A 12,291-nucleotide genomic window follows, 5' to 3' on the forward strand; every position below is an offset into this window, starting at 1 on the left:
CATGCCTGTCCCCATCTCTGTTCATACACCCTGCTACACTCTGCTGCGTGCTAATACACCCTGCTACCTGTTCAGCCCCAAACCAGTCTGAACTGACCAATCTCAGCCACTATTTAGGTTTCAGCTACCCAGCCCCAACCAGTCTGAGTCTCCCAGGTCTCCAGGTGTGCCCTGGTCCTTACCTGTACTTCATGCCAGTCTGGTGGGACACACACTCCTCCAGGACCAGGCCGTTCATCTTAAGGAAGTCCTCCATATTCTTGACCTGAGCAGCATGCCTCTGCTCCCTGAGGCGCCTCAGCTCCCCTGGGTCGGTGGGCCGAGGTAGGTTCAGGCCCTGGTCCGAGTGGTAGTGGCTGATGTCGCTCCGCATGCTCTCGCTGTACGACATGGACAGCATCTTGCCACTGCCGCCGCTGCTGCTCTTCCGTATCCCACTGCCCTGCCCGGCGGGTTTGGGGATCTGTAGGTTTTCGGAATGAGTGTACATGGATTGACGCCTCACTGCCGCCCCAGGGGGCTGACCTCCTGTTATCCCTCCCGCAAACATCCCCCTACTCCTGCTGTCGCCGCAGCAACTCACCGCTCAGTGAAAAAGAAAAGTGGGGCCGGGACGGAGCTAGGAGCCACCAGGACACGGCCACCTCCTTAAATAGCACCTGACTTCTCCCATAAGAAAGAGCTCTCCTGCTCTGCTCGGGGCAGCAGTACCACACAGCCATGCATGGTGTAATCAGAGTCAAGGCACCGCCCCCCATGACAGGCACACAATGGCAAGGTAAAACTGATCGGGTGCATTCAGGTGACCACCTTGTGGTTAACTAAGGAGCAGGACCAGAGGACACATGCGAGAGACATATCTGCATAAGAGACAGCAGGACGAGGAGGAGACATTGACATGCACCAGGGGCCAGGTCAGACATGAATTGATAAGTCAAGCAACATATTTCACATCAATTTAAATAAATGCAGAACAATAAGAAACATTCAACTATTGATCCATAGTCTACAGTCCATAATCTATAGCCAACCAAAAAGTGCAAGTAAAGCATCTCACGTTAAGCGTTTCAAATTACAATTTTAAACTTACATCTTCGCTCTGGTCAAACACTAAACAAGAAGCTTTCAAAGTGCAACTGTGTAATATTTCTAATGTCAATTTTGGACAAATTAGCCATTTCAGTCTGGGATTTTTATCAACCTGTCATCACTGCAGCACCTGAGACACAGGAAATGTTGCCCTGTAGGTCTACAAAGGAAGTCCGAAGGCAAACGGTTTGTGATCCCATACAACACATACAACAACAAAAAAATCTCCCCAATTTCATGGTATCCAATTGGTAGTTACAGTCTTGTCCCATCACTGCAACTCCCGTACGAACTCCCGTACGAACTCGACCCAGCGAAGCTGCACTGCTTCTTGACACAATGCCTGCTTAACCCAGAAGCACCAATGTGTTGGAGGAAACACCGTACACCTGGCAACCATGTCAGCGTACACTGCCCACCATAGGAGTCGCTAGTGCATGATGGGACAAGAACATCCCTGCCCGCCATACCCTCCCCTAACTCGGACAGCGATTGGCCAATTGTGCGCCGCCCCATGGGTCTCTCGGTCGCAGTCGGCTGTGACAGAGCCTGGACTCGAACCAGGATCTCTAGTGGCACAACTAGCACTGCGATGCAGTGCCTTAGACCACTGTGCCCCTCAGGAGGCCCTGATGCAGACACTTGAACAGCACTCTGCTTCTCTCCCAGTCTGCTGAAGGACAGTTGCTGTATTAACCCTGACACAAAACACAGCCTTCATCTAATGTCCTGCTCAGCTTTGAAATCTAGCTTCAACTGAGAAAGGCCTAGATCAAATCATCACAAAACCATCTTAAAACCACCCCTAGCAGTCTTAGAGCCTTCACTGCTTCACAACATCTCTATCACCCCAAAACAACCATGTGGTTGATTCTATGATCAGGGATGAATAGTCCTGAAATCTGTCCATGTTTGCCATCAAGGGCGTAGGTGTCTTCCAGTTCCCCAGCTTTCCCTGTCCTCCCAGTCCAGTGGACTCCACCACCCGTAGAGACCAAGAGACTCCAGACCAGGCAGCATGCATCCGCTCCAGGCTATACAAACACACACTCATCCAGCCACCACCCCTCACACACAGTGTACTCAAAACACACGCAAGCAGTGGTCGTTGGTCTTTGCTTAAACTCACCCGATTTCTAGGCGGTCGGCTCATGAGGGGTCGTAGGTGCCAGCCTGCTCTTATAAACACACTGCTTGTATTAATGCAGCAGGTCCACCCAAACTGGAAGTGTCTTACTAGGAAGTGTCTAAAACAATTAGTGGATGAGAAAGTGCCCTACCACCTCATTCACCCCCTCTACCACACACACACACGGTTAGATCTCATGGAGGAAATCCATTTTTCATTTAGTGCCCCGGCTTGTTTCTGCGAAGCGCAGCAAATAATATCAGGTAGAAGATCAGCCATTATTCGCAGAAGCTTTTGTGCTAAAAACCTCAGATTGTTGTTCCACGGGAAGGAATACTAAGAGGCCATCAGGACATAGTGAGGCCTGAGTGTGTGTACGGTTTACACAAACACACACACAAAAGTACAGTCGACACCACAGGATTATACTGCCTATATTACTGAAAACCTCAGCAACAGTACATTGGATCTATTCTGGCTCTATTCTTCCGCATCTGTCTCTGAAGGACCTGGTGTATTCAGGTCAAAGTACTGTAGCCCTTAAACACACCAGCTGCAGAGGGTCAGCCATGAGGAGAGATCTGGATGTCTAGCAGTCATCATACCTCTGGTAGACTAGGCTACATGTCAGGCTATAACTGATCTGTAACAGAATATTGTGCCATCTACTGTTTCCAAGCAAGTGTTTGGGCAAACACAGGGGAAAAAAGTTATTCACAAATGCCAACCCAAAACACCCAGTCAGAAATCTTTTGCAATACATATCGAAAAGATACCTGGGTAAGATCAGGATCACTACACAGTACTACACACACATTTGATGTATGAGAGAGTAAAACAATGAAACTTGAGCAAACCCAGAAGTACGTGCTGATGGAGTATCAAACTCAAAGTTAAAAAGACGATATTTGCAATACGTATTTTTCTGGATCAATACCAGAGTGACAGAGTACATGAGAGGTTTGGGGTCGACGGACAGGAAAATCCTAATTCCCCTGGACATAGTGAAAGGGTTACGGAGGTTCAGAGATGGGAATACTAAAAGCCTCTTGCTGTATAAAATTGTAAACATTAAACGGCCATATCTTGTGACTTCTTGACCGCAATACTACCAGACTACATCATCATCACCGACTGAGATATCTAATGTTCAGACATAATGAAGCATGGACTGCAACATGCACCCAATGCTGTTCTCAAAGTGTTATTGTGCTGAGGTGATGGCTTGTCTTACTTGACCAGTGTAACAAAGCAGCAACTATGTGGTCCAACAGTATGTGTCTCAGTCAGTAGTGCATGGCGCTTATAACAACAAGGCTCATGGGTTTGAGTCCCGCTGGTACCAACCACACGTAAAATGCATTCATGCATGACTGTAAATCGATTTGGATAAAAGTGTCCGCAAAATGCCATTTCAATTTATTAGGTACACCTGACCCGGTACTAGATGGGTGTACCTAATAAACTGACTGAGTGTATTAGATTATTAACCGTGTGGTATTTTCACTGTACTTAACTACCATCCTGCTAGAATCCCAGGCCTCCCATAAAACATACATGAAACCACAAAAACTATGTGGTGTTCTAACTGGGTTAAAAACGTGATATAACTGAATGCGTGCTGAAGACACCCTACTGGGCAAACATTATAGCATACTCAAATATGCATCAAAAGTTCTCTCAGATTACATAAAGTCAACACACAAAAAACATCCATGCCCATTTAGTGTCCCATCACACTTCTAGCCAGTCTGTGTGAGACAGACAGAGTGCGTGTGAAGATCGATCCCCTCTTGAGTCAAGGCAGCAGCGGGACACTTATAAAAGGACAGAAATGTGCAAAAGGGAAGCTTTGGAGATCAAAATCTGACAGAGAGCTCATTACCCTGGCCTGCATCCACAGTGTCCGGGTGTATTATAACCAGATCAGCCCATAAAACATGATCCCCCTCTGAAACAGCAGGACATACAACCCTGATAGCTCACTACTGGAGTACAGTACAGACTACAAGAAACCAAAGTATTAGGTCACTTTTAGATGCAAAACGTTGATACCTATTTGAAAGTCTTGGGTTGAGTGGAATGTAGACTACAAATATGGCCACTGAACAACATTGCAAACAGCACAATGTGGTGTCCAGCAAAGATAAAATCAGGCTACTAGCTGGGCGAACAGTGACTAGTTAAGGATGATACAGATGATACAGATTGACATAGAGAAGTATAGGAAAGCAGTCAGTGCCAGGTTCCACAGTAGTCAGAGAGAAAGAGAGAAAGAGAGAGATACCTGTAGAACTGCAGCTGTCGTTTAGGGCTCCCATAGCGTGCGCTGAGGTCAGCGGAAGAGAGGAAGAGAGAGTACAGCTTAGATAAACATGTAGCAGAAGGGAGGGGACTGTAAACCACGAGAGAGTAAAGGGAACAACATAGTAAAAGACATGCTGCGAGAACAAAGCCTCATTTCACAGGGAATAGGAAAGCTCAGTGTATCAAGCAACGAACTGGACCCCAAATACCATTCACTGACACTCAGACATCTGAGGTACATCTGTGAATCTGTCATGCATGCAAACCACACAGAGACCTCTGAGGAAACCCATAGAGCACAGCTGCCTTGGAAAAATACTATAGAGTGCAGAACGCATATCAAGCAATTTTATATTAAATGAAGGGAAGGGCAAAGACTGAAATAGACGGGGAAAAGAGATTGCAGAGATTTCTGAAGCATCAAAATTCTCTCCCTTGCGATCGGTGTTATAATTAAGCAATAAGGCCTGAGGGGGTGTGGTATATGGCCAATATACCATGGCTAAGAGTTGTTCATAGGAACAACGCAAAGCATACGCCACAAACCCCCAGGTGCATTATTGCTTTTATAAACCGGTTACCAACAAATTAAAACAATGAGTGACATATTTTCATAAACAGTTTTAATTTTGATAAGTAAATTCATACGATTTTATCCTTCCACCAGTGGAAATAGTCTGGGGAAAATATGGTTGCTATGCAATCAAAAAATGGTTGCTATGCAGTAGAGCTGGGACGATAAACCTACAATTATGGACACTGACCATACCGATCAATTATCGCAGGCATTGTTTCGATATCGTTCATTACGATAAGTAATGCAAACTGGCGAGAAGGCAAAATATACAACTAATCGAACGCTTCTATAGCAACCAAAATATGAGAAAGTATGAATTCGCTTATGAAAATATCAATACCGGTAAATGTGTGCTTTCATTTTCATTGGCAACAGTAGTGCAAGCGGGATAAACGCTTATACCAACAACAAAAAATGGGGCACATTGTTAGAAACTTGTCGTTCTATTTATCGCATCAATTCAGGCCATTTATTACAATGGATTTAAATGTGCAATCTAATCCAGTGATTGTCATGCATTTTGGGTGTAACTATTTCTTATTGTTGTTATACTTTACAGTTAAAATAGGGCTCCATTTTCAGAAGTTTTTGTTCAATAGAGACGAATTTGTTTGCATACCTTTGTGCTCTAACATCATAACATTGTTATTTGGGGCTAATTCATTACCTGAGGAAGTGGAAACTCAAAACACACTAGCTAGATCACTAACTTTAGAGATAATACCCACTGCTAGTAGCCATGTATTAACGTACATTTAACGTCCCCCCAAAACAACTTTGCCGTTGTAGTCTACCGCCCAATGAGGCCAGCGCAACCCAATGGCCAACGTCATTTTGCGCGTTCAGTATCTCAAAGCCATATCAAATACCTAGTTTGTAAAATAGTTGCTATTGATCTCAAAATTGATAGTTGAGAAATAAAAGTATACCTACAGAAAGCTGAGAACATCTTCTCTCCATCTGTGACATCAGGATAACTGATAACTTTTTAATGTTATACAATCAGAACACTTTTCTTTCGCAGGCCCCAGTGAAACAGGTACATGGGCAGGCAGGCAGAAACATTCGTCACAGGACTCATGAGGATAATGTAACTTACTGTTTGACCAAATCATGGTTTTAGCCTCCAAAAAAAATAGGATGTTTTGAATGAGGTGAATGAATATGAAGCACGCACCTATGTGACCGATTCCTTTTAATACTCGCACTCCAAGTCACAGGGTGGCAACATGCAACTAAATGGTCGCAGTCTGGAGCCCTGCCTTGTAGGCTTTTCACTATAGGCATATTCTCTAACTTTCATTTTACGCCAATGAAAAATAGTCTCCATCTTCGCATTGAACAATAACCTAGGCCAAGGCTCCTCTCGCCCTCTCTCTCTACCCTCAACAGCAGGGCAGCCCTGGACAATTCGGCAGGCTACAATTTAATTTAGCGGCTTTTCATTTATTTCATCGGCCAAAAGCCGCCAATTATTGGCTAACAAAACCCTGCGGGATGTATAAAAGGTGAATACCGGCAAGAAAGGGGTAAAAATGTGTAAAATAAACATTGGCAGGTAAAATACTGTCAATACTGTCAATTATATCTGAAAGTAATACTAAACAAATGGTTCTCTGGTGCCACATGCTAGTGGCATGTGGAACAGCAGGAAAGGGGCTGTGCTTGAACCAATGAGACACGAGTAGGTACATGACACGAGTAGGTACATGACACGAGTAGGTACATGACACGAGTAGGTACATGACACGAGTAGGTACATGACACGAGTAGGTATATGACTGCTTGTTTTAAAAGTCCTGAATAGAATGGAAGTAGCATGACTCATGAAGTATGGACATTTCATTTTTATCAGGCTGGAGAAATTAACTGCATGCACCATGAGATCCCATACACAGGCCACGATGAATGTGTGTTTGTGTGTGTACTCACTTGTAGATCATGCCCGGCGAGCCAGTCTGTCGTGAGAGGCGGGCAGGTGAGTCTGTGGTAGATTCAGGATACATGGAGACGGGAGGGTGGGGGTATGGCCAGTGTGCCAAGGGGTCTCTCTCTCACCAGGACAACAGGGGACTGTCTCTCAACAAACTGGGCTTCTGGAGGGGATAGAGAGAGCAAACAGTCTGTACACTGGCATATCTTCTGTGTGATCATAGTGATAAGGAGGAAGACAACTTGTATCCAATCTGATTTCAGTATTCCTTTTTTTTGTGTGTCAAATAGTCCTTTCAAGATGTCACTGCTCTTCACCAGCCACTAGATGGCACCATTCCCTCACTGTGGTCTCACAGGCAGCAGCTTGAATAAATAAGTAAGGTGGTCAGACCAATAAGACTGCCGTCTCTGGGCTCAGTGGGCTGTAACTGGGGATGCTAACTATTGTTTTGTAAACTGCAGGGGAATAAATTTGGCCAATCAGAGCCACTTGTCTGATCACATGTTAAAGCCTTGTATGACAACGTCCTTATACACACGTTCACACACACGTTCACACACATAGACCCACTGTACACACGTTCACACACACAGATCCACTGCACACACGCTCAAACACACAGACCCACTGCACACACAAAGTTATGGGTGTCCTCACACATCGTCATCCTACCCTTGTCATATGCGTGTGCTCAGGGCGACTAGTTTCTATGAAACTCAACAGTCTTTGCCCAAGGAGAGCACTGCTGAAGTAAGGGGCTAAAACAGGAGAAGAGAGCTGGGCAGCGGGGAGCTGAGGGAGGAGTAGAGGATGACTACAGAAGGGCCTGGAGAATAAAACATCCCATTTGCATTACCTACTGTACTCTGTGTACCATTTCCCTCTACATCAGGGGTCTGAAACATACGGCCTGCGGGCCCGATCCAGACGATTCAGTGCAGCTGATGAAAGGTTTGATTAAAATATTTTAAATATATATATTTTAAAGGGGGTGGGTATAATTTTTATGCCTATAACCAAATCTAAAACTGTGTAGAAATGATAATCAACCTACATTTAGTCTTTTCACTTTGTCCAGCTTGCTAACAACAGTAAAGGAGCACCAAAAAACCCGAAAACTAGGCACATTTTGACAGCAAGAAAATATTTTTTAAATTTAGTGCGTCCCTCTGGACCTCGGTGAAGGCTGAATGCAGCCTGAGGGGCAAAATAAGTTCCACAGCCCTGCACTACATTATAGTCTACATAGGACTGCACTGCTACACTAACCACGTGAGCGTGCCAGCCATGAGCCGTCGCTGGTCTGCTGGTAATAGAAACAGATGTGGTAATGACGAGGACGTGAAGGTGACTTTCTCCTCACATCAATCACAGACACAGAAAATGAGGTGTCCCCTTTTCAAGGACTCATTTAATGCCATCTGGTCACACCACTTCAATCATGCCAGGCAGGCCGGAACAAAAGCCCCTGCCTACCTGACGCTGCCCGTCTAGCTGGTCCCTTCTCCTACAAGATGATGATGATGATGGCGCCAGATGAAGATGGCTGTGTTGTAGATCTACAGAATCCCTTGGTCAATGTAGGACTCCACCTGGCTGGAAAGTCATGTATCTACTGGTCATTAAAGGAAAACACAGGAGCTGTCTTGCTGGATTTGGTGGCCAATCCTGAGGCTGCTGTCTGGGTGTATGGTCTTGTGCTACCAGACCGCAACACACTGTACTGCCGAACGACTAGAGTCAAGGCTAAAGTGTAGTAAATATCATTTAGCCTATACTGATGTTCAGACATACAGTCTTAGTCGGTGAAATGTTATGCTCTCAGCACACCCCAAAAAAGTTAGGCTGAGTGTTTCTCCGTTGCTTTGACAGTTTAATATTGGTGCATCAAATTCCTCAGGGTGCTTGAAGCCCACATTAGATGGCTGTGCTGTGCTGCAGTTGGAGAGAGAGGAAAGAGAGGGAGAGGATGCTTACTGCAGCACTGCGGTACAGACTTGTCCCGGCAGCACAAGTTGGAGAGCTGAGCTCAGATTTACTGCTCTAATGGGCCAAGGTGCACTCTGCAGATTAAAACTGCAGGGAGGCAGACAGAGGGAGGGAGGTTCTGGACAGACCCTTATCGGATCACAACCATCCTGTGGCCCGACACCACCACATGCTGATCCAAAGGCAACAGGACACCAGGGAGACTAAAGGAAAGGAGTAGTGTGAAGGAGGACCTACCCACAGACAGGGTGAGGATGGATTTCACTGGAGATGTTGAAATAAAGACAAAAAGAAAGAATGCCCTAGTACTTACTGTTTAGTGTTTAGCCAGTCTTACATACTGCAACCTACATACTGCTACCTTCATTCCTGTCCAACACAATGCAACATGGAGTCACCAAAGGCAACCGACACCTACACCCAGCCTGAGAGAGATTCCTCTTGAGACCAGGCTTACGTAAGTAGGCAGTCCTGGCCTGGAAAGTACAGTACAGTGTTAGCAGCAGGAAACACACAGATGCCAATAGATGGCACAGGAAGAGAGGAGGAACAGAATGGCAGACGAGGACTGCCAGGGGTGTCCTGATTGGTGACACAGATTGAATAATAATAGAGATATAGGCCTAAATAAAGATCTGAGTCAGAATCAAAGAGGATCCCTATATGGCTGCATTCATGTCATGGTTCTCGAAGCAGTCAAAATAATTTGCTAAATTATGTAAAGTTGTCCTTGTCAGACAAACAGACAGGCAGAGACAGAGTGACAGTGACCATGTTTACTTGCACACGTTTACTGCAGTATCCCATTATTATTTGGGATTAAAGGATCCTCAAGTACTCTATTTTTGAGTTAACCGTAAACATCCAATCCCGTTTACAGTAACCCGAAAAAGCTAGTCTCTCGGTTATGAGAAACCCGGATAAGATACATGGGATGTGATGATCTTAGATGGGGATACTGTGGCATGTAAACATCCTATCCCGTTTACTGTTGTGTTACGCAGCATGCGCAGATTCAGTTTCACATATTGTGGGATGTTTTCATCTGGTAGTCAAACAAATCCCTTCATAAAGTAGTCTACCTTCGCAGTTCCATCCACCATGATTCCATAATCATTTATTTAACTGATACTCCGAACTGTACCATATGGCCTACTGGCTACTTTCACCCCTAATTTAGACCATGCTCTGCTTATAATTTCCAACATTTGTTGGGCCATATTATAATTTCAGATATTTGGTAGGCCATTTGTTTGTCAACAACAGTTGACAGGCCAAACATGAATTCTCAGTCAACACACCATTCCTCAGCTTTTGGAAATCGATCACGTGTAATGTGTGCAAGTTACAACACACCACACTCAAACCACCACATGCTATTTGTACTATGTGCTACCTAGCTCACACACACACTAGCTTCCACATTCAGAAGCCTTGTGCTTTCCACACAGAGACCAGTCAGTCGTGTACAGTAGGTTTGCTCAGAGCCATTAGCTGGGAGCTCTTACAGTAATGGGAGGATAATCTGTCCCTTCGACCTACTGCAACAATTGGCCAAACATGGCACTGCTGCTGTTGTGCACATTAAGGCTGTGATGATATCATCATGTCTCACAGCAGTCAGAGTGGCTACCGGTGGCTGGTGAGAGCTGCTTTGTCCCTTTGTTATGGATCTGTACTAAATGTATGGATAACCTAAATGTATGTGTTATAAATGAGACCCGGACGAGCCTGCACTGCAGAAGCATCACAGAGAAGACTGCAGCAGAAATGTATGTGTTATAAATGAGACCCGGCCGAGCCTGCACTGCAGCAGCATCACAGAGAAGACTGCAGCAGAAATGTATGTGTTATAAATGAGACCCGGCCGAGCCTGTACTGCAGCAGAAATGGGAAACCCCTCTTATCTCTATGGGTCCATCCAGTCCATCTCTCTCTATGGGTCCATCCAGCCCACCTCTCTCTATGGGTCCATCCAGCCCACCTCTCTCTATGGGTCCATCCAGCCCATCTCTTTCTATGGGTCCATCCAGCCCACCTCTCTCTATGGGTCCATCCAGCCCACTCTCTCTCTATGGGTCCATCCAGCCCACTCTCTATGGGTCCATCCAGCCCACCTCTCTCTATGGGTCCATCCAGCCCACCTCTCTCTATGGGTCCATCCAGCCCACCTCTCTCTATGGGTCCATCCAACCCACTCTCTATGGGTCCATCCAGCCCACCTCTCTCTATGGGTCCATCCAGCCCACCTCTCTCTATGGGTCCATCCAGCCCACCTAACTCTATGGGTCCATCCAGCCCACCTAACTCTATGGGTCCATCCAGCCCACCTCTCTCTATGGGTCCATCCAGCCCACCTCTCTCTATGGGTCCATCCAGCCCACCTCTCTCTATGGGTCCATCCAGCCCACCTCTCTCTATGGGTCCATCCAGCCCACCTCTCTCTATGGGTCCATCCAGCCCACCTCTCTCTATGGGTCCATCCAGCCCACCTCTCTCTATGGGTCCATCCAGCCCACCTCTCTCTCATCAAGGGACAAGAGACAAAGGGAGAGGCGTGATATTGTGTCTTGGAGCATAGTGTGTCTTGGAGCATTGTGCAGGGGACAGAGGGGAGTAATGTGGTTCCTTCCTTCTAGTATCTCACACACATCTTACACACTGATTACCACACACTGCAGCAAGGAGAGAGGGCAGAGCAGAGGAGACAGACTAAAGATGTACGATGTATGCATAGGTGCGCAAAAGGCACAGTCAGAGGTGATATACAAATGTATCCTGCATACTTCTACTGTGGAGATGGATAAGATCTAAAATCAGGCCAATAAAATGACAGAGAGAGAGAGAGTAAAATCCCATGTTGTGTGTTGCCAGAGAGGACTGTGGTTTCTGGGCTGGGCGCACACACTCAGAGCCTGTGAACACTGCCATTGCTCTCTTATATAATAACCTGAGCACCCTAGGAGGGGCCCCCACTTCTCTTTATAATCCTCTGAGCATCCTCTGTGCCAGGGGTCTTCAACCTTTTCTTTCCCAGGGAACCCCGCCCTGGCAAACCACCGACCCAGGGATCCCCATCATACGTTAACTTCTTGGTGACTGGGGGCAGTATTGAGTAGCTTGGATGAATAAGGTGCCCAGAGTAAACTGCCTGCTACTCAGGCCCAGTTGCTAATATATGCATATTATTAGTATATTTGGATAGAAAACACTCTGAAGTTTCTACAACTGTTTGAATGATGTCTGTGTATAACAGAACTCATA

General features: G+C 45.9%; 1 protein-coding gene across 6 annotated transcripts in view; it reads right to left on the reverse strand.

Moving 5' to 3' along the window:
- The window catches only part of LOC110528020 (voltage-gated potassium channel subunit beta-2), a 153,738-nt gene that overhangs the window by 112,192 nt on the left and 29,255 nt on the right, over positions 1-12,291 (reverse strand). For 3 of the 6 annotated variants that reach the window (XM_036983554.2, XM_036983555.2, XM_036983556.2), the window contains exons 2-3: positions 7,035-7,198; positions 4,506-4,547 (exon numbers count right to left, since the gene is read on the reverse strand). In XM_036983554.2, coding sequence (XP_036839449.1) covers positions 4,506-4,547; positions 7,035-7,108 — 116 coding nt within the window. In that variant the 5' untranslated portion in view covers positions 7,109-7,198. The remainder of the gene's footprint in view (positions 1-4,505; positions 4,548-7,034; positions 7,199-12,291) is intronic. The other 3 variants (XM_036983558.2, XM_036983559.2, XM_090241235.1) reach the window with 1 other exon arrangement.

The sequence above is a fragment of the Oncorhynchus mykiss genome, chromosome 7, assembly GCF_057628025.1.
Source record: "Oncorhynchus mykiss isolate SJ-2025 chromosome 7, ASM5762802v1, whole genome shotgun sequence".
Lineage (NCBI taxonomy): Eukaryota > Metazoa > Chordata > Actinopteri > Salmoniformes > Salmonidae > Oncorhynchus > Oncorhynchus mykiss.